The sequence below is a fragment of the Penicillium vulpinum genome, assembly GCF_028829585.1.
Source record: "Penicillium vulpinum strain IBT 29486 chromosome Unknown utg000001l_segment0_segment0, whole genome shotgun sequence".
In the NCBI taxonomy this organism is placed as follows: Eukaryota; Fungi; Ascomycota; class Eurotiomycetes; order Eurotiales; family Aspergillaceae; genus Penicillium; species Penicillium vulpinum.
In genome coordinates this window covers 5,088,619-5,113,859 of record NW_026643241.1, presented here as the reverse complement: position 1 = coordinate 5,113,859, position 25,241 = coordinate 5,088,619, and the positions used below count along the sequence as shown (strand labels likewise).

At 50.5% G+C, this 25,241-nt stretch overlaps 8 protein-coding genes across 8 annotated transcripts; 5 read left to right on the top strand and 3 right to left on the bottom strand.

The window, feature by feature from the left end:
* Nucleotides 1-1,321: 1,321 nt before the first annotated feature.
* N7479_001833 (NupC/NupG family nucleoside CNT transporter) lies at nt 1,322-3,785 on the top strand (the record flags this gene model as incomplete). The annotated part of the gene is made up of 5 exons (XM_057249530.1): nt 1,322-1,394; nt 1,424-1,454; nt 1,774-2,103; nt 2,184-3,450; nt 3,501-3,785. The coding sequence occupies 5 exons, from the start codon at nt 1,322-1,324 to the stop codon at nt 3,783-3,785; spliced, it is 1,986 nt and encodes a 661-aa protein (XP_057113962.1).
* A 701-nt stretch (nt 3,786-4,486) lies between these two features.
* On the bottom strand, nt 4,487-5,178 carry N7479_001832 (putative ubiquitin conjugating enzyme (UbcK); the record flags this gene model as incomplete). The annotated part of the gene is made up of 3 exons (XM_057249529.1): nt 4,487-4,589; nt 4,644-4,976; nt 5,072-5,178. The coding sequence occupies 3 exons, from the start codon at nt 5,176-5,178 to the stop codon at nt 4,487-4,489; spliced, it is 543 nt and encodes a 180-aa protein (XP_057113961.1).
* An 823-nt stretch (nt 5,179-6,001) lies between these two features.
* Nucleotides 6,002-7,654, top strand: N7479_001831 (uncharacterized protein; the record flags this gene model as incomplete). Its single annotated transcript, XM_057249528.1, has 2 exons — nt 6,002-6,087; nt 6,145-7,654. 2 exons carry the CDS (start codon nt 6,002-6,004, stop codon nt 7,652-7,654), a joined length of 1,596 nt encoding a protein of 531 aa, XP_057113960.1.
* Nucleotides 7,655-8,564: 910 nt separating this feature from the next.
* On the top strand, nt 8,565-10,623 carry N7479_001830 (uncharacterized protein; the record flags this gene model as incomplete). Its single annotated transcript, XM_057249527.1, has 2 exons — nt 8,565-8,607; nt 8,669-10,623. 2 exons carry the CDS (start codon nt 8,565-8,567, stop codon nt 10,621-10,623), a joined length of 1,998 nt encoding a protein of 665 aa, XP_057113959.1.
* A 404-nt stretch (nt 10,624-11,027) lies between these two features.
* On the top strand, nt 11,028-11,983 carry N7479_001829 (3,4-dihydroxy-2-butanone-4-phosphate synthase RIB3; the record flags this gene model as incomplete). The annotated part of the gene is made up of 3 exons (XM_057249526.1): nt 11,028-11,091; nt 11,196-11,313; nt 11,464-11,983. The coding sequence occupies 3 exons, from the start codon at nt 11,028-11,030 to the stop codon at nt 11,981-11,983; spliced, it is 702 nt and encodes a 233-aa protein (XP_057113958.1).
* A 455-nt stretch (nt 11,984-12,438) lies between these two features.
* On the bottom strand, nt 12,439-13,320 carry N7479_001828 (transcription factor TFIIE subunit TFA2; the record flags this gene model as incomplete). The annotated part of the gene is made up of 1 exon (XM_057249525.1): nt 12,439-13,320. One exon carries the CDS (start codon nt 13,318-13,320, stop codon nt 12,439-12,441), a length of 882 nt encoding a protein of 293 aa, XP_057113957.1.
* Nucleotides 13,321-13,879: 559 nt separating this feature from the next.
* On the top strand, nt 13,880-19,992 carry N7479_001827 (putative filament-forming protein (Tpr/p270); the record flags this gene model as incomplete). The annotated part of the gene is made up of 2 exons (XM_057249524.1): nt 13,880-14,171; nt 14,228-19,992. The coding sequence occupies 2 exons, from the start codon at nt 13,880-13,882 to the stop codon at nt 19,990-19,992; spliced, it is 6,057 nt and encodes a 2,018-aa protein (XP_057113956.1).
* A 420-nt stretch (nt 19,993-20,412) lies between these two features.
* On the bottom strand, nt 20,413-22,210 carry N7479_001826 (uncharacterized protein; the record flags this gene model as incomplete). The annotated part of the gene is made up of 4 exons (XM_057249523.1): nt 20,413-21,208; nt 21,261-21,343; nt 21,585-21,936; nt 22,017-22,210. 4 exons carry the CDS (start codon nt 22,208-22,210, stop codon nt 20,413-20,415), a joined length of 1,425 nt encoding a protein of 474 aa, XP_057113955.1.
* Between the last annotated feature and the right edge of the window lie 3,031 nt (nt 22,211-25,241).

Sequence of the window (25,241 nt, the reverse complement as noted above, 5' to 3'; positions counted from 1 at the left end):
TGACTTCCTTGCAGATCTCTTGGAGACCAATCAGTGAAGCGTATTGAAAGACGTCGGCGCACTCCGAGCTTTGGTTATATTGTCATATCTTTTTGCATTTTCCGTAGTGACATAGTATGCCCCTCTCTATATAACTACCGGCAGAAAAGAAAAGATATGAAAATCAATTGGCAAATAATTTTTACATGCTCACCGTGCTTTTGGAGGGTATTCTGGTAGTAAAAGTCTGTGAAGATTAGAGTTGTATTGCTTTTTAGATGGTCAGATATCCAGGTAAACATAGTAGTCATAAACGGGCCTCTTCCTAACACTCATCCGCTGTAGGTAAGAATCTTCATTCATTCCGCTGTAAACATGACCAGTATCTCCTTTTTTTTAGAATTGCTTTTTGGATGATTGGTTAGAATTAAGTTGCTCGGCCGCTTATCAGTTTCTGGCAAATCTTGAAGCCTTAAAAACATACGGCGTCCGGAGTACAGTGCTGTATTGCCGGAGGCTCAACCGTAGGTCTTAGATCAGGTGGTTTAGATAGTTTGACCTCGAGAGATAGGATAGTCACCCCGGCACCTATTGTAAATATGTGGCCTGAGGCTATGGATGTTGATGCAGCTGACCCATGGACCTGTCATATTTGTTGCATGGATGGAATCCTACCTTAGTGTGGGGTGCGGGCCAATCATGTGCTTACGTAACTATCGGTATGCTCCAGGGCTCCAGTGCAAACACGGGACTTCCAAGAAAGGGCACAAGTGACGAGAGCATATGTTGTAGAAAGTAATATATTAGAACTTTGGTCTTTGAATTCTCATAGATTGCATGTGTCTAGCCGAGAATGCCCAGTGTCTTCTGATGCGCCTATCTTTTACATTATCTCTGCCAAACATTCCCACGTATCTCGGACCTTCCGCTGCTTATCGACTTTTCGCACCGGGCTCTTTTTTTTTTTCAACGCTAAATCGACCCTGTTGTGAAGCAAGTTTAAACATCAGAACTCGACAGAAATTTACCATGCAAGGTCTCATACGTTGTGCAGTATGTTTTACATAAGTTTGACATGTTCAGCCTCCAATTCCCTGCCCAATCGCTCGGGTATCAATACCCCCTGGAGAAACTGGAGAAATAGCATGAAATCCCAGCTAGTCAGCTCTTGGTGGAAAGGCCTCGGGAGATTAAGCACACGACCCATATGCTCCACTACTACCCGGTGCGGAGAGACTTTCCAAGGAGTTGAGAGAAGTTAGCTTGAACTACATCACCCAATCAATGGAGAAGACAGGGTATGTTGTGGCGATAATGTTACTGTCTTATCATTTTGCCATCGATGTGGTTACATGTGGCTGCAGGTGGCTCTAAGCTGGCTCTAGGCGAGACGGGACCTCCGTTGTACTCCGTCGGTGAATCCGTTCATTGGCATTGCTTGCAGCCAAACAGATGAAAAGAGGAGACCTCCGATGGTTAGTGTCTTGTCCCAATCCTTGCTGGGCGTTCTTTATCTCTCATGCCCCAGGAAGAAAAATACAATATGCAATTATTAAAAAAAAACGCCCAACGGGATTCGAGGAATGTCAGAATGTCCCAATGGGGGATCCCTAATTAATCCTGTGCCAATCCTCAGCTGTTTATTATAAAAGTCCCTGGTTTCCTCGAAGAAGAAAAAACTCAGGCGGTCTGAATTTCGCGGTATTTTTGAGTTTCACTCTGAAAATTGTAAATTTCCAAGGTTGCATACATAGTACGGGCGCCTCTGTACTTTCGTACCTTCCCACATCCTAGTCTGCGGTCGGAGATGGATAAAACAAAGGAGGTTGATCCTACGGGATCGCAGGTTGTGCACCATGTAGATCCAGTGTTGGATCCAGAGAATCAGCATCACCATGCTCATCAGAATCATACTGCCTTCGCTGAGCAGGGACGTCAGGATGAAGTGGTTTACTCCAAGGACGTCCAATTCGAGAAAGGGATGCCTGAAGCGACCACCGATCAACGCAGCTCCAACGACGAAGAAGCCGGCGAGAATCTCCCAGCCAAACGCACCTGGTATCGCCGCGCGTTAAAACAATGGAGACATGCGGCCCATGCTGTGGTTTGGCTTCTGTTTACCGGGTAAGTGATTTGATTCTACTGCTATTCCAGTGGTATTCCATACATACTCTAGACTCGAAGCTGACACATTCCTCATCAAGCTGGTGGATTGCTGGCCTAATTTTACATCGACATGATATAGGATGGCTCATTCCATTCCTGCTCTATCTCGCCATCACACTACGAATCATCTTCTTCTATGTCCCCATTACTATTATCTCAAAGCCCATGCACTGGATTTGGGAACGGACTGCTCATCCTTTCGTGCGCGTGATCCCGGAGAAGCTGAGAACACCCAGTGCCGCCTTGCTATGCATCGGTGTGATTCTCATTGGCGCCTTTGCGTCCGAAGAGTCAGAGGACAACACCCGCGCCAATCGTGCAGTCAGTCTATTCGGAATGGTAGTCTGCATCTTTGGACTATGGGTCACATCTCGAAACCGCAAGAAGATCCTCTGGCACACTGTCATTGTCGGCATGCTGGCGCAATTCATTATTGCTCTGTTCGTGCTCCGTACCAAGGCAGGCTACGATATCTTCAACTTCATCTCCGGTCTAGCCACTGATCTGCTTGGTTTCGCTGCCGACGGAGTCATCTTCCTGACCAGCACGGACTTCTACCACTTCCAAGACGGTTTTGCCCCAGCGAATTTCTTCATCATCAGCGTCATCTCCGCCATCATCTTCTTCGTCGCCTTCGTCCAGCTCTTGTATCACTGGAATATCCTGCAGTGGTTCATCGGCAAGTTCGCCGTCTTCTTCTTCTGGAGCATGCGTGTCTCCGGTGCCGAAGCTGTGGTCGCTGCCGCATCCCCCTTCATTGGACAGGGTGAATCTGCTATGCTGATCCGTCCCTTCATCGCTCACCTTACCATGGCCGAGCTGCACCAAGTCATGTGCTCTGGCTTCGCTACCATCGCCGGAAGTGTCCTGATTGCTTACATCAGTATCGGTGTCAACCCACAGGCAATGGTCAGCGCTTGTGTCATGAGTATTCCCGCCTCGCTCGCAGTCTCGAAGATGCGCTGGCCCGAAGAGGAAGAAACCCTCACTGCAGGCCGTGTCGTTGTCCCGGAGGACGAGGATCACCGCTCCGCCAATGCCCTCCATGCATTCACCAGCGGTACCTGGCTCGGTCTGAAGATTGCTGCCATGATTGCATCAACTCTCCTGTGTATCATCGCTCTTATTGGTCTCGTCAACGGCCTTCTCACCTGGTGGGGCCGATACCTGAATATCAACGACCCCCCACTGACCCTCGAGCTGATCGTCGGATACATCTGCTACCCGATTGCCTTCCTGCTCGGTGTCTCTCGTGACGGTGACTTGCTCAAGGTTGGAAAGTTGATTGGTACCAAACTCGTTACCGTAAGTCTCTCCATCTCCATACATGCGTTTTCTCTTCTAACCAGCCACAGAACGAATTCGTCGCCTACGACGCCCTACAACACAATGCCGAATACGCAGATCTCTCCGACCGCTCTCGCCTCATCGTTACATACGCGCTCTGTGGATTCGCCAATATCGGCTCTCTCGGTAACCAGATTGGTGTGCTGTCGCAGATTGCGCCTGGTCGCGCAAACGATGTCTCGCGTGTTGCATTCAGCGCTATGATCACTGGAGCTATCAGTACTTTCACTAGTGCGACCATTGCTGGCTTGTTGATTACCAACGAGAAGCAGTACTTCAGCAAACCCACTTAGGTACGACCTGAATTATAATATGGGCGGGTGTTGTTTTATTTTTACTTCCGTATCTTCTTGATTTATGTGGCTGTCCAATCCTGATAGCGTCGCTTTAAAATTAACTGGGAGAATCGATTCTAATTATATCTAATTTTGTTTCTTCACTTCTATGAGGGGAGTACTGAGGCATGGTTGTACAACATGCAAGAATAGTCGACTGCATATGTAGTAGGGATCCATCCTTGGCGATGCAGAACTCAGCTACCTCTATATCCCTGTGGAACTTCCTTGGCTTGCCAAAGTCTAGACAAGCGCGTGTTCTATATGTACTTATGCGGAGAGTACCAAACATGTGAGGAATGTCCCATACAATCTTGGGAGCAAAGTGTACAAGATCAAATTGATCTACAGCGACACCGACAATGGATAGATCTAATGCTCTAGGGGCAATGATCAGAAGAATTGAAACAAGAGGGAACCACCTGAGAATCTCAAGGGGAAGAGTTTATCACGCCTGTACCTGTGCGGAGGCTCAAGGTACTAGCAGTAACGATAGGAACAATGATAGAAGAATGGCATAACCAAGCAACCCAGAAACTCCTAGGCCCAAACCAGGCCGTTATGCATTTGCAGCACGATCCCAGCGTCCATGAAGTAGACGACAGGGCCAACCGACGCCAATGCAGAATGGAAAAAAAAATGAAATCACATCCAAGCATCTATTCCTCGTCCAGATCTTGGTGGCGGGCGAGAACGTGGCGCTTAAATTCCGCCTGGTCCGAGTCCCAAAGCTCGGCAGCTTGGGCGTTCAGGGGGCTCGCACTGGGTCAATGTTAGCATTGATGGAAGGTAAAGAGGATGCGAGCAGATCCTTACTTATTAGGCTCACCCAGCAAGCTTTGCAAGCTGAGCAAAACACTCGAGACGTTGTAGACGGCGCTCCACTTGTCCTTGAGGATGTCGAGGCAGATGCGGCCGGAGAAGTCGACGTTGGGGTGGTAGATTGGAGTCTTGAAGAGGACTGTTGGGGGCGAGTAGGGGTAGTTATTGGGGAATGCGAAGGAGAGTTTGAGTGTCAGGCCCTCGTAGGGAGTCTCAGTCGGACCGGTGATGGTTGCTGTCCACGACAGCAGGTTGCCGTCTGCGTCCGGGAATGCGGAGATGCCGGGCGAGGGAGAGAGCATGAGTTGCATAAGCTCAGCTTGCAGGCTGTACGGATGAAAGAGACCAGGTTAGCTATATTGTATCTCGAGAGCAAACTCGATTGTGGATGGAGCTGTTTGGAGGTGATGAGGGGGACGAACCGCTTGGTCACGCTCTGGGTGTCGCTTTTTTGACCAGAGGAGCTCAGCTTGTTAGCTTGCTGCGCGTCGGGCGCTGAGTTCTGCGTGTCTTCCATGCTGTAGTCCATCGTGGATCGGAGGTAAGGCAATAATCGAGGTTAAGAAATAGTAAGGTGAGGTCTGTGGATTCCTTGTGGAATGCGTAGTAACAGTAGCACGAGGGTTTGGAATGACGCCGGATGCGTAACAAGGACCCACGAGGGAGGTGAAACAACGGAGATTGAGAAAGAGGGATGAATTGGGAGGATGGAAGGGGTTTATTATTGTGTGAAGTGAAGTGAACAAAGAGGGAAAATAGAAGATTTGTTTACTCGGCCCTTAAGCGCCCCGGGCAACGCGAACCCCGCTTGCATTTACTCGGGCCACCACCAGAGCTCAAAGAAAATATACGTATTTCTGTTTACACTTGAACGGATATATGTGAAGATATATTGAAGCTATGTTCAACTATATACAAGGAAAAATACAATTTAAAATATACATACATGTAATTAAATGGTCGATCTGGCAAAGTTAGTGCGATCGGTTGAGAAACCAACTGCGGGTCTCTAGTTTCAGTGTATTAATAGCTTAGTATAATAATATGTACAACATAGTATAGTTGCATATGTACATATATGTGTAGTATAAAGTAGCGATCTCTATGCGATATAGTCAGATCATTCCCTCCTCGACTTGGTATTTTGCGCCTTTATCAATAGATTACCCGATTGGGATAAAGTGGTCCGCGTCTTGTCCCGCGTTTCGCTACCCTTGCTTTGACGCGACATCCCAGCTTATCTTGTTGCCCCCTCGCTATGCCGTTTTGATCTGAATTTGCTTTCTGTCCTTTCGTGTATTTCCTGGTTGCCTCCAATCGTGTTCACTAAACCTCCTGTGAGCTTCCTCGAAATGCAGCACTCGCAGCTGGCCCCACTCCCAAACGATGTGCCATTTCGCATCGTGTCCAAAACTATCGGCCAAGGTGCCTATGCATGGTAAGAATGATATCACTGCATGCGACATTCAGATCTGACACAGTTTGATTCATCTAGCATCAAAAAGGCCTGCCCATTAGATTCAGAGAATCCCGTGTTCGCCGTCAAGTACATTCACAAAGACTACGCCGCTCGACATGGGAAGATAAGCGCAAGACAATTACAACTGGAAGTCACGGTACACAGACACGTGTCGGGCCATGGGAATATTATCAACTTCTATCAGACAGGCGAGGACGACGTGTGGCGTTGGATCGCAATGGAGTTGGCCGAAGGAGGGGATCTTTTCGATAAGATTGAGGCCGACGAGGGTGTGGGCGAGGATATTGCCCATGTCTATTTCTCGCAGCTTGTCAGTGCTGTGAGCTTTATGCACTCTAAAGGCGTTGGTCATCGTGATATCAAGCCTGAGAATATGCTTTTGACTGGCGACGGGAATCTCAAGATCGCGGACTTTGGTTTGGCGGCGCTGTTCGAGTACAAGGGAACGCGGAAACTTTCAACCACATTCTGCGGTAGTCCCCCATATATCGCACCCGAGGTAATTAGCAACAGTACTCGAGGGCAGAACAAAGGGGTTGGTTATCATCCGGATCTAGTTGACATTTGGTCTTGTGGCATCGTGCTTTTCGTGCTGTTGGCTGGAAACACGCCGTGGGATAGCCCGACAGATGATAGCTTCGAGTACCACGAATATGTTGCGACAAAGGCGCGAACTACCGATGAGCTCTGGCAGAAGTTACCACATGCTACATTATCACTATTGCGTGGCATGTTGACAGTGGATCCCCGAAAGCGATTCTCGCTGGAGGATGTCCGAAGGCATCCTTGGTACACCCGCGCAAACAAATACCTCTCTGCCGATGGCAAGTTAAGAGATCCAATTAATCTTGCCACCTCGATGTTTGAATCGCTTCATATCGACTTCAGCCAGGATCCTCTTTCCCAATCGGGCAAGGGGTCAAGTCGCAGTTTTGAACCCATCGACATAGATGACGGCGGTGCAAATGGGTTCTCCTCAACGCAGCCAGAGATGTTGGGTGGTGGTATGATGATGGACTGGGACGGTCCACAGAATGGTGGTAGCTTTTCTTCGGCACAGCCCTTTGGGAAGAAGTTTGCCTCTCAGGATGCAGCGTTGGCAGGCCATCTCGAGGATGAGCCTTCCATGTCACAGTTCTCACAGCAGCCTTCTGTGCCTGTGAGCCGAACTCAAAACGCACAAAGGTTCCAGGATATTATCCCCTCGCGGTCAATGACGCGTTTCTACTCTGCATGGGAACTCAAGCTTCTCGTGCCTCTCATCTGCGAGGCCTTTCACCGACTGGGGGTTCCAGTCCCGAGTGTCCCTGCTGTTGGTGCTGGAGATACTTCTGCCATGATTCGGGTGGTTGCCAAGGATGGTAGGATGTGTCCGCTCCAAGGTAAGGTGCTCATTGAGTGTGTCTCTGAGGGGTTATTTGAAGTGGAATTCATCAAAATTAAAGGCGATCCGCTAGAATGGCGACGTTTCTTTAAAAAGGTAGCGATCCTCTGCAAAGACGCCGTCTTTAGACCGGACGAGTAGATGTTTCTCTGCCCTACCTCTGTGTGGATTGCCATCTCGTGTTTTTTTAGGCTTTTTTATGTTTGCCTACCTAATTTATTTTCAAATGTACGAGTTATGACTGATTGATGGTGGGAGAAATTGGGCCGGGCTGGAGTTTGGCTATGGAAAAAGAACACCTCATATCATTCAAATACTTTCGATTTCTGACATGTATATAGCTCAACAATACGGAGTAGACGCTTCTCTATCTTAACCTAGCTTAGTGTGCTTGGCAAGAATAGTCGACCGCTTATGCGGCTCTGTCATGTTTTTTTGTAGTCCTTTCAATTATATAATTTTTGATGCTCCCCTCACCCCTTTTGGAGTGGTGCTATAGCTAGAAATGCAATAGGAACCAACCCCAAAATATAGAATGTAGTGAAAACCAAGTAGAATGTGCAAATCGACCTTCCTAGATATAACATGTGAAATTGGATGTTACTAGTACATGTAGGTGTACGTTTAAGGTAGTCCAATCTAAGGTCGAAAGCGTATTTTTAGTTTCAATTCGTGTTCGGGGCCTCTCTGAACAGGGCTGTGCTACATATATATATCAGATACTGGAATGTTCTCCCCTCCAGAGTAATCCTATAAAAACCGGTGGATCCCATCCCGGAGAAGTCTCCCGAGCCTATTCTCTCAATGCCCCTCCAAACGCCACAAACTCACCAGTCTATGAAACGCCAGTCTTATGCTTACCCTCAATCGATTTGGCATCTAGACCGATCCTTCATCCCATGCCAATTGACTCCACGTGACGGGTCTGGAGCGCAGATCGCGGGGGAAAAGCCGACAAAAAAAAGCCTAGAATTTTGTTGAATAAGAAAGAGGCCGACCTCCCCGTGACTTCTACTCCTTAAACTGCCCTCAATGCTGTTGATCCTTCTCAATGGATAAGCTGCCGGTAGAGATTCTGTCTAAAATCATCGACCGTAAGCGCCCCGGACCCTTCCCCGCACCGTTTCGATCGAGAACTGATAGTGCGATAACCAGACCTCGCTCCACGAGAAAAGGTCCAACTTCAATCCATTTCAAAAACATTCTTTGATCTCGCCCGTGATAACAATCAATGGAGATTGCACTGCTATGACGAATCATGGGCTGCTCGGCAGGCTGCCCGCTGGGCAGCTAGGCCCCCGGAGAGTCTGGCTGTCGACGCGACTGCTTCATTGGCGACCCTAGGGCAGGAATCTCTGCGTGATATCATTCAGCCTTCTGCACCACTAGCGAGTGATGGTACCCCTGGACTGTCTACGAGCGAGAGGGCGAGGGCAGCAGCAGAATGGGACTCGTCGGCTGAGGGGGAGCATGTGGACTGGTATTCGGAATACATTGCTCGCCAAGGGCCGATATCTTTATCATGGGTCGAGCAGCCCACGGTCCGCAAGGGCGAAGGAAAACCAGGGCAGCTCTGTGAGGTCAAAGGCATGGGGCTGCTCAAAGACTGGAGTTTAGCCAGGCAGAACAAGATCATTGCCCCGCTTGAAGATGGCAGCGTCTGCATCTGGGATCTGAATCACTCCCACTCGGCCGACTCCCAAGCAAGTAAGGGCAGAATCCTTGGGGTCAGTGAGCCTGGTATTCTCATGACCAACCTCTCTGGTCGTCGGGATCACTCCCCCTCTAAGTCTTCATTGGATTTTATCAATCTGGGCGAGGGAGTGAGCGTGGATTCTCTGCGACAAAGAGCCTACCTGGCAGTTGGGAATGTTCTTAATGAAGTTGACTTGGAGACATTAAAAGTGATTTCGCAGCAGCGCTATCCCTGGTCGATTTTTGCCCTTTCCCAGGAGACAGACTACTCAGTGCCCTTGACACTAGCCACAACGCTCAGTCTGCAGATCTATGACTCCAGACTGTCGGCTGTCGAGGAAGAAGAGGCAATCAGTTCACGATGCGAACAGGTAGTCCGCCCATATGCCCCTGAACTGGGCATTTTTGCCCACTCTGATTCGCCCTTGTTCCAACTTCAATCAAATGGACAGCCACCTATCCGCATACGCAGTCCAGGACCCTCGGATAAAGGAGCCAACTACGCACCGCTCTTCCAACCTGGCCCTCTTTCTATCCTGCACCCGCCAGCTCCTCATGTGAATACAATTCTCCTCGCTGGTCGCTTTCCCAGCATTCTATGCTATGACCGCCGCTACTTCCCTCGGCTACAGACCACAGTCCATTCCGGCGGCCGACTTTGTGGTCTTGCCTCAGTACCAGCGCCTCGGTTCCCCGTGTTCTCAGACTCCACCTACCCTTCGTCACATTCCGTCGTGGCATGCGGAGACTACAATGGACGAGGCTCGCTGGAACTCTATAATCTCAAACCAGCACGCGAAGAAGACCACAGCCCCCCAAACACGACATCCAGCCTCACCCCAGAATATAAGAACCGCCAAAGCGCCGCGAGTTCCAAATTACTTTCCGTGGAGTCGCACGGCAATCGCATCGTTTTTTCCGACGCCGAGGGGAATATCAAGTGGACCGAGCGAAACGGTCGTGCAGAAGTCAGGCGGTGGAATATCAATACCTCCCAGCCTCAGATCCCATTCGGTCGTCGTAGTCGACAGCCAACCCCGCTAACAGAAGAAGACCAGCAGCCGCGTGGGCTCTGGCCTTCTCAATCGTCGGGCAATAACGAGGTAGCTCGCAAGATCCTCCCCACTGGTGGAAATCTCACTGGAGATGAGCTGCTTATCTGGACTGGAGAGCGGATTGGTCGTCTCAAGTTTTCCATTCCTGCAGATTATGCGATGGTGGTCGATGATAGAGAAGTTGATGAAGATGATGACGTGTTCATGCATGCGGAAGTCGATGAAGCTACACGTGAAGAAATGCGGCATAGACGGCGTGACGATTGGGAGAGAGAGCAGAGATATGGGGATTACATGCGCCGTGCGCTTGAGAGGCAGGCGGATGAGGTCCGTTGGATGGGTAGTCAAGGACTTGGCTGATTTCGTTTCTTTATATCTATTATATCTGGATACCCAATTTTAGGTCAAAATTTCTCCTATATCTGCGTAGTAATTTACAAAATATCTACTGCTATAAACCTTGAAAGAATTAACAAAATTCCCAGACCTCGGAGCGAAACATTGCCCTTCTGGGCTCCCGAGGCTTAGCAATCGCCGGGTCCGCATTTCGGCTCCCCGCGCCGAATATCACGGTCATTTCTAATGTTCTTGTAAGCCAGTGACTCAGTCTCCAGTCTTCTTTTTCTTTCTTGGTTCTAGAATTCGAACATTATTTCTGTTGATCAATTGTTTATCCTCTTCTTACTCATATCTCCTGCACGCCCGTGCACTTTGAACTACTCAATCCTCAAAATTCCGCAGTGAGGGGCAAAAAAGAAACCAAGATGCCTTCACCCACAGAAATCGCCCACCAATTCGACTCAATTGAAGATACAATTGCGTCATTTAGTAAGTGATTCTTCCAGACACGCACTCGAATTCACCATTGCGAGCATCCAGCTGCTCGCGGCGCCTTGCGACTCGACCACACGACTAACGAAGACCCACTACAGAGAATGGCGAATTCATCATTGTCCTCGATTCGCAAGACCGCGAGAACGAGGGCGACCTAATCATCGCCGCCGATTCCATCACAGCCGCCCAGATGGCCTTTCTGGTGCGCCATACGAGGTAAGAGCGCCACCCAACTAAGACAGCGACGAAAACCTGCTGCCAAAGCCCCAAACCCGCGTTCTCCTCCCCGCAATTGCAAGCCACAAAGACAAATGCGCCAATCCCAATCCAATCTTCGCAAACCTTGCTAACAATCCCAAAACACAGCGGTTTAATATGCGCACCCATCACCCCGGAACTCGCCACTCGCCTCGCTCTCCCACAGATGGTAGCCGAGAACGCCGACCCAAAGTGCACAGCTTACACAGTCACAATCGACTCCAGCGATGACTCCGTGACGACGGGTATATCCGCTGAGGACCGCGCATTGACATGCCGCACTCTTGCCTCTCCCACGGCGCAGATCGACTCCTTCCGTCGGCCGGGCCATATCATCCCCCTTCAGGCGCGCCCTGGCGGCGTGCGCGAGCGAACGGGTCACACCGAGGCTGCAGTGGATTTCTGTAAGCTTGCTGGTAAAGTGCCGGCCGGTGTTATTGCTGAGCTTGTTGAGGAGGGGGAGGTTGTTGAGGGTGTTGCGGAGATCGGGGGAAATAATGGTATGATGCGTCGGGATGCGTGTTTGCGATTTGGAAAGAAGTGGGGTATTAAGGTGTGTACTATTGAGGATTTGGTGGTGTATTTAGATCGTGTGGAGGGTACTGGTGCTGTTAATGGAAAGCATTGAGTAATGGCCTTGGGTTTGATGATGCGGTTGGGATATTTGAATTCTTGTTGGCCGTGTGCTTTGAGTACCTTGTACATCATTACGCCTCTTCTTGGATACCTTTGTAGATGAATTGATGCATATGGATAGACTTGTGTCTTCGGTGGGTGGGAATATGAGTGTAGAGAGATGGAAGGACTAGATACACAAAGGAAATTTCGTTAAAGATATGCAAGTGGCTAGGGTTGCGAGGAATCGAATAATGTTTATTTGGGTATCTGTCATTTTCTGCGTGTATTGTACAAATGTCAATGGTGTCGACGCAAATGTAAGAATTATGAATGAGTTTCCATGCGGCCCCATTGTCGCCGCATGTGTTTCTCTAAAACGCCAAAGCAATGCAAAGCAATGATAATATCAAAGCAACTTCTGGTGGGGCAACCAGCAAGGTGAGACCCTTGCGGCATCCTAACAACTTACCGTTTAAGATGCGAGTAGTCCCTGAGAATGCCAGTCATATGAGTATTGGTAGTCTTGCCGCTCCGGCGCGGCTTCTTGGACTTCTTAGACGGCGCAATGACCCGGGGACCAAGCACCTTGTTCTTGTTGGTGGGTGTGATGCCGAACTTGTCCAATTCTTCCTTCACTATATTCGCATCGGGAACCTTGATCTTCTCCCAAATCTGCTTGAACTCATCATCGAAGTGTTCAATTAGGGACGGATCGTTAGGCCACACCATCTTGGGATGGTCATCCTTCTTGTTTCGAGTCACAAGCAGTTTTCCCTCCCTCTCCATCTGGTTGATTTCCTCTTCGACAGTGGGCCAGCCCTCCCGGAGTTCGCGAACACTCATACCCGCCGCAGTTTTTTGGGCTTGGAGGTATTTTAGGAGTTGCTCCGAGTTGCGAATGTTGTGAGGTGGACGGAACCGAAATGTGCCCTCGCCGTTCGCGCCGCTCGGATCAAACTCAACCTTCTCATGCATCTGCAGAATGCTCCGGAGAGCCTGCACGTAGCCCTGATCATGCGCGCGATGCTGGAGTGACAGGTATGAGATGATATCCGAGAACTTGAGTGGCACGTTCTTGCTCTTCATGTGCTCGATCGCGAACAACACTTGCGTCATAATATCTTTGCCCGTGCCTGTGTTGGCCGGCTGAGAGTAGACGATATCCGGGTCATGGCGCTTCTTTTTGATCTCGATGGAGGATGACGGCGTCGGTACGGACGATGGGACCTGAGAACTGCTGGCAGATACAGGTTGGTTGCTGACCACACGTCGCTGTGTGGGCATGCGGTTTGCCGACTCCACGACACTAGCGTTGAAGCTTTTGAGCTGATTCTGAAGGTACGACATGGTTGCGATGAAGGATCGGAGATCGCCGAGATTCAAGAGAAGAATGGAAGGGAGGCAAGATGATAACCAGCCTTGATTTGACTAGATCGAGCTAAGTATTCAAATGGCTCTTTCCATAGGTATTGTGAGTATTGCCTTAAAGGCAAAAAGACAATACACGCCCAAAAGAGTTATGTTGAGAATGAGGACAGCCTAGTCAATCAGTTAAGCTTCGAGGAGAGTACCTATTAAAAGATTGAAGGCCAGACAAAGAATGTCACGTGCTGGAGCTCAGCATCCCAAAGCGCGGAAATGGATCTTGAACACCCTTGGAGTCACCTCACCACCATTTCTTCCAATTCACCTTTCATTCAATCCTTCCTTCTCTCCTTTGAGAAGACACACTTTTCCTTTTACACATCGTCATGACCTGAGGTCCCTCGCGCAGCGCTGTGTGTAGTTGTCCAAACAGTACACGGCGCGCCTGTCCTCGAGGACCCAGCTCTAGCTTGCGCCGCGTACACTTGCATTTCTTAATTTTTCCCGCCAAGGCAGCTGAGTGCTGCAGCTCGCTGACAATATGGCTGATACCGCCATTCAACTGCCATACCTCTCATCGCACTATGCGCTCCCGGAATCGGCACTCACTACCTTACGGCAGGCCCCAACAGTGGAGCTTGTCAATCAACTTTTAGAATCAATCAATACAAAAGCCCACGAATCTGACGAGCTCAAGTCCGACAAGCTCCGCTTGGAGGTAGAGCTTGAGAATGCTGTGCGCAGCAATGAATCGAAGGTCAAGGTTCTGAAATCCAGCGTAGAGAAGGGACATGCAGAGGTCGAAGATTTGAGGAAAAAGCTGCACGAAGCTGGTATCTATCGCTCTTTCTTTTGTATTGCTAATGAAATCCTTTCTGACATTGAATAGAAACTACCCGTTCCTCACTCGAAACCGAGATCTCTACACTGAAATCATCGTCCACGTCTAATGAATCGGAAACCACATCTTTGAAAGCGCGTATCTCATCTCTGGAGGCGTCGAATAGAGACACACTGAGCTTGCTCGAATCGAAATCTGCGGCCTATGATAAATTGGCAGAGGAGCTTTCGCTCCAGCACAAGAAGACTATCGAATTACGACGTGAACTCTCGACCGCGGAGCAAAATCTCCAGAATTCCAATGCGGCATCTGCCAGCGCCCGCTTCCGTGAACAGAGCCTTCAACAAGAACTAGATCTCACCAAAAAGAACAATGAATGGTTCGAGACCGAACTCAAGACAAAATCCGCTGAATACATCAAGTTCCGCAAAGAAAAAAGTGCTCGGATCTCGGAGCTTCATCGGGACAACGAAGAAGCAAACTCGACAATTGACTCTCTTCGACGAAGTGAGAACTCGCTTAAGAGTCGCCTGGACGAAACAGAGCAACGGTACGAAACCTCTCTGGCTACCATTCATCAATTGAAAGAGGAAGCCATTCAGGCAACCGAATCCTTCCGCATCGAACTGGACAGCTCCAACCGATTGGCTGAGCTACAAGGATCTGCTGCCCAGACAGCCAAGCAACGGGTGCAAGAATGCCAACTGGCCCTCGAAAAGACAAAGGATGATGCGGCACAGGAAATCTCACGCCTGCGTGTGGAGCTTGAGACGGAGTCCAACGACAAGGTAGCCGCGGAACGCCGGATTGGTGAACTCGAGGCACTTGTTGCTCAGCTTGAGTCTGAACCTGCCAGAGGAAGATCAGCAAGCCCCGCTGTCTCTATGAATGGAGGTGCACCCAGTACACCTCTGCGATCAAGCATCATGCGTGCTGGCACTCCTACCGGCTCGTTCTCCCCACGCGCATCTCGTGGTAAGGGTGGCATGAATGTCACACAAATGTACTCCGAATACGACAGAATGCGAACCGCTCTTGCAGCTGAGCAGAGAACTTGCCAGGAACTCCGCAATACTGTTGATGAGATGGTTCAAGAACTTGATTCAACCAGACCCGAAATTGAGGAGGGACGGGCAGAACAAAAGCGTCTCGACCATGCTGTTGTGGAAATGTCTACTCTCCTCGAAGCTGCTGGCAAGGAACGTGATACCGCTCTCAAGGAAGCCAGGAAATGGCAAGGTCAAGTCGAGGGCTTGGCTCGCGAGGGTGACATTCTGCGCCAGCAACTTCGCGATCTCAGCGCAGAAGTCAAGGTTCTCGTTCTGGAGGTTGCTGTCGCAAAACACGGCGAAGAATACGACCGTGAGGAGCTCGAGAGAATCGCTCGGGGTGAAGTCGAAGAGTCAGCTAAGGATCTTAATGAAACTGGCCGCTTTATCAGCAAGCACCTTACAACTTTCAAGGATCTTCACGAACTCCAGGAGCAGAATCACACCCTCCGACGCATGCTAAGAGAACTTGGCGATAAGCAGGAGGGTGAAGAGGCGCAAGCCAAGGAACTTGCGCGACAGGCAGATCTGGATGAGTTGAAGGAGTTACGGATCCGTGCGCAGACAAATCGTGATGAGATTGCGAACCTCAGCGCACAGATGCAGAGTTACGTCAAGGAGCGCGATACATTCCGCAGTATGCTCATGCACAGAAAGCCAACCGTCGACGACCAGAATGTCTTCTCGCAATCTATGCCTCTTGGTGCTGCTCCCCAGGGAGCCATGGAAACATCAGGACCTGACTACGCTGAGTTGCTCCGAAAGGTTCAAGCCCATTTCGATACTTTCCGTGAAGAAACGACGACGGACCACAAAGCCCTGCGGCAGCAGGTCAACGAGTTGTCGCGTAAGAACAGTGAGCTTATGTCTGACATCAGTCGGTCAAGCAGCCAGCTTGCTGCTGCTACCCAACGCGCGGAGCTTTTGCAGAGCAACTTCAATATGCTCAAAACCGAGAACACCGAAATCCAAAAGCGCTACTCTACCCTCTTCGAAAATGCAAACCGACAAGATATCCGCACCCAGCAAGCCGCTGAAGATCTCGTGGAGGCCAAGGGTCTCGTTGAGAGCCTTCAGAGAGAAAACGCCAACCTGAAGGCCGAGAAGGATCTTTGGAAGAATATTGAGAAGAGACTGATTGATGACACTGAAAATTTGCGAAATGAGCGTAGTCGTCTGGACTCATTGAATGCGAACCTTCAAACTATTCTCAACGAGCGTGAACACACTGACTCCGAAAGCCGACGCCGACTTCAAGCCAGCGTCGAAGCACTTGAAACCGAACTGCAGTCGACGAAGCGCAAGCTCAATGACGAAGTTGAGGAATCCAAGAAGGCTAGTATGCGCCGGGAATATGAGCAGGAGACATCACAAAAGCGAATTGACGATTTGGTCACCAGCTTGGGCTCAGTCCGCGAAGAGCTGGTTGCTGCCAAAACTACTCGGGATCACTTGCAGTCCCGCGTTGATGAGCTTGCAGTTGAGCTCAAGAGTGCCGAAGAGCGTCTGCAGGTCTTGAACAGGAGACCAAGCGTGTCTGCTGGCACCACCGAGGGACCTATTGAGGGCGAGGAGTCTGCTGAAGGAAGCGGTCTTTCTCGCGAGCAGGAACTTTCAATTGAAGTTTCTGAACTCAAACGGGATCTAGAGTTGGCTAAGGGTGAACTTGAACACGCAAAGCAATTGGCTGAAGACTACCAGGCGATCAGCCAAGCTAGCGAAGAACGTCTGGAGTCTGCCACCGAGACACATGATCAGTATCGCGAAGAGACCGATCGTCTTGTGGAGGAGAAGAACTCGAAGATCCAGGACCTCGAAACTCGCATTGAAGAGATCTCAGCTGAACTGTCTGCCTCTAACAATGAAATGACCAAGCTCCGCGAAGAGCAGGCGGAAGTAACGCGTCGTCTGGAAGAGCAGAAGGCCGACTTCGAGTCGGAAATCACTCGTCTCAAGGCCGACAATGAACGATATGTCACTGCTACACAGTATCACCAGGAGGACCTGAATGCGCAGGCCGAAATTGCCAAGCATGCCCAGCAGAACTACGAGACTGAGCTCGTTAAGCACGCTGAGGCAGCGAAGAATCTACAGGTTGTTCGCGCCGAGAGCAACCAGCTCAGACTCGACATCGCTCAGCTTCGAACCCAATCCGAAGGCTACAAAACAGATCTGGCTCAGAAGGAGGAAAGCTGGGCGGAGCAGCGAGCCACGTACGAGGGTGAGCTCTCTGAATTGCATAAGCGTCGGGAGGAGGTCATTCACCAGAATTCCGTCCTTCACGCTCAGCTCGAGAATATCACTAGCCAGATCTCGTCCTTGCAGCGGGACCGAATGAATGTTTCGGACGACGAGCAAGAAGGAGACCAGGCAGCCCCTAATCTCGAGGGCCTACAGGAGGTCATCAAATTCTTGCGCCGTGAGAAAGAAATTGTCGAGGTTCAGTACCACCTTTCTACCCAGGAAAGCAAGCGACTCAACCAGCAACTCGACTACACTCAGTCGCAGCTTGATGAGACCCGTTTGAAGCTTGAGCAGCAGCGCCGTGCTGCGGCCGATAGCGATTACAACGCATTGAACCATAACAAGCTTTTGGAGACTATCAATGAGCTCAACGTATTCCGCGAAAGCAACGCCACTCTCAGAAACCAACTAAAACAGACCGAGGCTGTGCGTGATCAAAAGATCGCCCGCGAGAATGAGCTGGTCCAGGAGATCGAACCTCTCAAGACCAGGATCCACGAGTTGGAGAGCCAGAGTGAAGCCAAGGATGGAGAAATGCAGCTTCTACAGGCCGATCGCGACCGATACCAACAACGTATTCAGAACATCCTTCAAAAGTACGACCGTGTCGATCCTACTGAAATGCAAGAGCTGAAGGAGAAGCTCGCGAGCCTCGAGAACGAAAAAACCGAGGCCGTCTCCCAGCGGGAAGCTCTCCAGACCGAGATGGAGTCACTACAGGCTCAAATCGCGGCGTTCCCGGAGCAGCTCAAGCAGCATTCCGATGACCGTGCACAAGAATTGCGATCCAAGCTCACAGAGCAATTCAAGGCACGCTCTAAGGACCTTAGCGCTCGTGTCAAGGCCAAGCAAGATGAACTAAATGTGGTGTTGCAGGAGAAAGAGGTCATCCAGGCAGAACTCCAGACCACAAAGAACGAATTGGAGGCATTGAAAACCAAGATGGCAGAGGCGCCAGCCAATGTGCCACCTGCTCCGGCTCCAGCTGCAGCCGCAGACCAAGAAGCCCCCGTCAATGCTACCCCGGCTTCACAATTCCCAACCGCGACTGTCGCACTTCCTGGTCCTGGTGACGCTCAAAAGATCCAAGACCTTGAGCAGAAGATCCAGCGACTTGAAGCAGCTCTTGCTGAGAAGGATGGACTTCTGGCGACACAGGCCAGCGAACAAGATGCTAAGATCAAGGAACGCGCCGACCGCCTTAAGGATCTCTACAACTCTAAGCTGAACGAGGTCAAGGCTGCCCATCGTCAAGAAATTGAGAAACTGTCCGCCAGTGAACAATCCATACCTGAAACGCCAGGCGCGGCCCCAGACGCAGCCCCTGCAACCCCGTCAAAGTCGTTCGAAGTTGCCGGATTCACCATTCCCGAGTTGACAGATGCTCAAGCAAGAGAGCTGGTCGCGAAGCACGAGACTATTCGCACAATCGTTCGGAATAACATTCGCGGTCAAGTGGCCCGCGAGCAACAAAAGCTCCAACAAGAGGCCCAAGCCTCCTCCGGTGCCAATGAAGCTGCATTGGCTGGACTGCAACAAAAGTCAGTTGAGGAAAGGGAGGCCTTGATCAAGGCGCACGAGAATGAAATCAAGGAGAAGGTGAACTCGGCGGTTGAACTTGTCGAAAAGAAAACAGCTGCTCGCCTTAGCATGCTTGACACCAGATTCCGCACTGCCAATGCCAAGATTGATGTGGTATCGAAGGCTGCAACGGAAACTCCGCAAAAGCCTGTCGTGGAAGTATGGGAAATTGCAAAGACTGCCCGGCCTGCACCAGTCCCGGTTCCAGCTGCTAAGCCCCCGGTACCAGCAACCCAAGTCCAACCCGCTGGCCCCGCTCCAACTCTAGCGGCGCCGCAAGTCCCAGTTACAGCCCCCTCGGCACCTGTCGCTGCCCCGCCCCCAGCTGCGGCCCCTGCTCCTGCCTCTGCCCCTGTGGTAACAGCCCCGAATGTTCCAACGCAGCAAGCCGCTCCTACCACTACTACGCCTTCCGAGACTACTACACCCCAGCAAGGCGGAGCACAGCCCACAGCGCCAGCCAATCCTTTCGGCCAAGTTCAACAACCCGATCAAACTCAGCAGGCCTCTTCCCTCCCCAGCAAACCTCCTGCTGGAAACCCACCTGGTCTGATGCGAGCTCTCCAATCCGGACTTCCTGTTGCAAGAGGCGGACGTGGTGGCCGTGGTGGTGGCCAGCAATTCGGCCATCAGCAACATGACCAACAGCAGCAAGGTCACGGCCAGAGCCAAACGCAACGCGGCCCGGGCCTGCAGCGAGGTCGAGGCGGTCGTGGTGGACAAGGTCGTGGTGGTAACCAAAATCAAAACAACGTCGCCCAGGCTCAAAGCCCCACTGCCAACCGTGGGAACCTGAACGCCTCGGCCCGTCAGTTCATTCCTGGGGGCAACAAGCGTTCTCGCGATGAGGGCCCTGACACTACCACCGAGGCTGGAAGCGGTGGAAAGAGACAGAGAGGTGGCGGTGGCCCGCAGCCTCGTGGCGGAGGCTCTTCTTGAGCAGCAATCGTCGTTTATCTTTTCAATGTTTCTATTCTATTAATGTATTCTCGATTTCATTGACAAATGCCGCGTGGACTCGTTCATGAATGGGTATCTACGTCTGCCTATGCCATATGGCGCGTTGCTTTTCATGTTTTAACCTGCTATTCAGGAAGCAGTTTCTTTTCTTTTGTCTTGTATCTACTGAATGTGTGGCGTTCCTAGGGGTTTCTATTTCTACTCCCAATTGATAGAATTCAATTGTAAAGTATCTCGTGCATTATCTTTGTAACCGCCCACGATAGACTGACCACTGTAAACGAAAATGGGGTATAAGCTGCTAGAACACGCGAATCTATCCAAGAAAATAAATCTGGCCTGACAGAAGAATACAAGCTCAAAATAAACAAAGAATATCGACAAGAAAGCATCTTGAAATCACTTCTTTCTCCCCCCAGCAGCAGGAACAAGCATTCTTCCAAGGACCTCCCTCTCCTTCTGTAAAACCATCAACCTCGCATCTTCAATAACCTTACCCGCCGGCGCAGGACCAGGAAGCGGCGTCTGCGCAACCTGCGCCGCACCCACAACAGCCGGACTCATTTCCTTCACACCACGAGCTCTCTTCCTCCGCATTCCCGGGCCCTGCCCATACACGACAACCCACTCGGCAACAGATCCACCAGCGGCAATTTCACACCCAGAACACACCTTCGAGTGCGCACCGATATCCGCACCGCGGCGAATCGTCGCTAGAGCCTCGATCGTAGCAGAAGAATGAATATGAGCTCCGGGTTCGACCGTGGCCAACGGACCAACAGTAACAAAGTATGAGATCCGCGTCGATGTCTCTTTCCTAGGCTCAGGTGTCGACGCCCCCGACTCGGTGGGTGTTGTGCTTGTTGGTCTAGACGGCGTCGGTGAGCGAGATGATGCTGGCGGAGCTCCGATTACCGCTTTCTCGCAGATTATACAGCCGTCCTCAACGATGATTGGGCCTTCGTAGGCGTAGAACTTGGCGCGCGGGTGGATGACTGTCCCTGCGCCGATGGTGACGAGGTGTCGGCCTTGGAAGGCGACTGTGTCGGCGATTGTGGCTGTTGGGTCGACTTTGAGGGGGGCTTTTGGTGGCCCAGAGCTGTGAGAGGAGGAGGAAGAGCGGTGGGTATTTGTTGGAGGTTTGAGGGTCGCCATCTCAGTGGCTTGTGTCAGAGGAGGTGGTGTCCGGGGAGATCTATGATCGTAGCTCGCGCCGCTTTTTGGGGTACGTCTCTTAGTCAGCTTACAGGGCCTGGGCAGCATCCATCCATCCATCCATCCATGACAGATAGATCGAGGTATACGATGCAGTTTCAAATATTGGAATAATCTGTTGAGATAGAAGGGTTGCTGTATAGCGTAGGAAATGCATTCGTCATATGTTCCAAGCTGGGGTATCTAAAAATCCAAACCCAAATGTAAAGCGCAATATCCCCCAATGTAGGAGGATCGATTGGATGAGACAGCTAAGGACCTCATCATTCCTCCGCAGTCTATACCTTGATTGCATTGCGCTTTCTCCAAGCTCTCACACCCCGGTCGACCTCCTCCCTGGTCATCCCATCGCGCACCAAGCAAAATGTAACCCCCAACTCCGTCTCCACGTTCCGGTTGCGCGCCTCGTCGTCGAAGAACAGCATATCCTCATAAGCAACACCGCTAGTCTGCTGGATTTTCGAGAAATGCGTAGTCTTATTTCCGGGGTATATCTGGATAAAATCAAAGTAATCGAGAGCGCGGATGGTCTTAGCGTTCGCGGCGGGGTTATCCGAGAAGGTGGGGATGATATGCAGGGATTTGAGCATGTCGCGCGCCAGATCAGGGGCCTGTGTTCGGGACGCAAGGGCCAGTGGGATCGAGCGATGTTTGCAGGCGTAAACTATGGATGAGACTGCCGGATAGAAGGCGAAGGACTCTCCCCATCTATTTGAGATAAGGAATGCGGGGTTAGACATCGGAATAGCTTCAAAAGAATCCAATCTCAATCGGGGAATTCGTCATACCGGTCTGCTGCGCGGGAGTTGTTGTCCCGTGCCTTGACAGGGGCGCTGACATGTGTGTCTACCCAAAACGGCCACAAGGTGTAGTCCAGGTCGAAAGCGATCAACTTCGGGAGGGGGAGACCGTCGGTGAAGGTCTCGGGGGCCACAGAGGAGTCCTCCAAAGGCTGAGTGTTTTGGCGCTTGGCTCGGAGCATGTTTGATTTTTCGGGCGTTCTTCGGGCGTTCTTTTTCGTACCAAAGGAAGATAGAAGAAGGAAGTGGACCATGGAAGCAATGGAAGATGACCCTGGATCGGAACGGCACGTGAGAACCATTACGGCCAGCGATTGCGACCAGCAGTAGAATATTCCATTGACCCACTTTATACATCGTGATCTTTGTGCCCGACGTGAGCTCGTAGCGAAGTCAGCTCGTAGTGTCGGGGGAATCATGACAGAGCCCATGATTGAGATTGTACCATCCAATCAAGAATCAGGGAGATGTAACCTCATAGACAGAAGGGCGAGACAGCACAATGTGTAAACTCCATGACAGCAACGTGAGCAGGGGTTATTAGACGATCTTTCTTCTCTAAACACCCGGGCAAGCCGAATACTTAATGAAAAAAGGATTTCGCGTCGACCGGGGTAGTGTGAGCCCAGTGACACAGTGCAACGAGGCATATGCAAGCACAGAGGCCAAGTCACGAGGTCCAAAGACTGCATAATCAGTAAAGTCCTGCGATGCAGGGCTATCAGCGATTAGGCTGAATAAGAACAGATACTACACTTGATCTAAGCCAGAAGGCAGAGAAAGCTGAGGGAAAAGAAGGAAGAAGAGGCCCTGGGGTCTCGGGATTCGCTTTATACCCCAAAGGCGGTAATGCCTGCCGGCAGTAAATCGAAGCGGTATAGAGCCGCCCCCGGGGGCTCGGGGTGGGGTGGGGTGGGGCGGACGGGGCGCTTACAGCGGAGTATCGGATAATCAATATTCCGAAGTATAAGTTCTACATGTAGGTAAGGTAGATGACGGCTATACATGAATAATGGTCGTACCAGCCCACCTGGGCACCCAGAATTCACAGGGTACGTCTGTCACATAACGCACCAGCACACCTGGGCACCCAGAATTCACAGGGTGCGTCTGTCACATAACGCATAAGTCCCTGCATCTGAGACATGAGACCAGGGATGGAGACTGCAGAAGACATCTTCAAAACATGGTTCTTCTAAGAACAAAGCAAGGTATCTGGTATCAGGCGACCTATGCGTCCTAGAAGATGAGGCAAACAAAGGGACATGGACATCGGGATGAGGAAACTTGGGAGAACCAATACAAAGACCATCATGAGATCGTATCATAAAGTCGAGAAAAATGTAAACATAGACCACAGGCAGATGAGCGAGACAGCACACGTGTGTTGACCTACAACGAGACAACAGATTGAGGAAGAAGGTATTAGACAGGAGCTTCCTTCTCCAAGCACCCGGGCAAGCCGAATAGTTGATGAAGGAGGGTCGCATCAACTGGGGGTAGTGTGAGCCCAGTGACACAGTGCAACGAGGCATATGCAAGCACAGAGGCCAAGTCGCGAGGTTTCAAAAAATGGAAGGCAAATGGAATGAGAGCTGCCAGGTCCATCGGGGAGCAAGTCCGACCATCAAATGATGTGCGCCACAGGTCAGTTCTCATTCAACTAGGGAATGAGGGGGTGGGGAGAAAAAAGGAAGAAGAGGTCTAGGCTCAAGGGATTTTTATATATCCTCAAGGCGGTGGCGATCTTCAGCGGAATACCGGCAGTATTTAGCGGTAACAATGAGCCCCGCAGAAAGATCCACGGGTGGAGTGACCGGCAGACGATGCCGCCTTCGGGATATCATTCCTCCGATCCGGTGGTATGTTTCAGCAGAAAAGAGTATAACCCTAATCTTGACTCTCTTCGCCCTCTGCCTTAGATCAGGCGTAATACCTGTTCTAATTAACTTGACTTCTAATAGCCTGCTCTGCAAGACATACCACTGATTTCAATCTTGGGCTCTGTGACTTAGTTCCATGCTTGCACATATCTTGGGGAAGCATCAAGGCAAGTCTAGACATCCTGAACCCGGAAGGGTTTAATCATGAATTTGTCCGCCAACTTCGAATTGCACCCTTCAAGACTGCACCTGTTGTATCTGGTGTGTCTGTTGTTTGATAATTGGCAATAACAAAGCTGGCGACTGAATTGCCAATTGTTGCTACTTGGTCGCGGGATCTTTCGGTCGAGGAGGCACAGTAGAGAGCAGCTTTTGAGGGATCGATCTGATCGTGCCGGGTTTCGAAATCGTATTTGTTTCAAGAGCTTCATCAGATTTGTGGAGGGTAAATGTGCCAGGATCAGACGCTCACTTGATTGGGTCAGTGCTTCGTCTTCCTGGAGAAGGGTACTCCATTTATCCTTGCGAGACATGATGGCAACCATGGAGCCTGTAGACACTCATAAGGCGAGGTAACAGACCTTTTAAGAGTTGAAATTCATCATGTAGATCAAATATTCAATCAATCTGATAAAATGAAAGTGTAATGTAGACATCCGACAGGGTCATAACTTAACAAGAGAGCAAAGAGAGAAGAAACGTATTACAAGTAATCATCGCTAGGGCAACAGGTCAGACAACACGATCTACAAATTTTCTTCTCCAAACACCCGGACAAGCCGAATAGTTGATGAAAAAAAGGTGGTCGCATCAGCCGGGGGTAGTGTGAGCCCAGCGACACAGTGCAACGAGGCATATGCAAGCACAGAGGCCAAGTCGCGAGGTCCAAAGGTTGAATAATCAGTAAAGTCCTGCGGTGCAGGGCTATCAGCGATTAAACTGAACAAGAACAGATACTACACTTGATCTAAGCCAGAAGGCAAAGAGAGCTGGGGAAAAAGAAGGAAGAAGAGGTATCGGGGTCCGAGGATCTACTTTATACCCTCCGGGCGGTGAGATAGAGCTGGCAGAATAAGGCAACGGTTCGGCTCGGGCCGCATTTAGCCGAGGCGGGCCGAGCCGAATACCGGGGATATAGGTACTATTTACTGATACATACCTAGCATGTGTCACAAAATACAATCCGCATGTGGCACGTGCGCATGAGATCTATATGCCCTGGTGTGCATAGCCAGAAATCCATAGATCTAGATCACTAAAATAAAACAAAGAAATTCTCTTGAATGGTGCAGCTTCTCTAGCTTCTATATGTTTGAACTAGCTGGAAAAC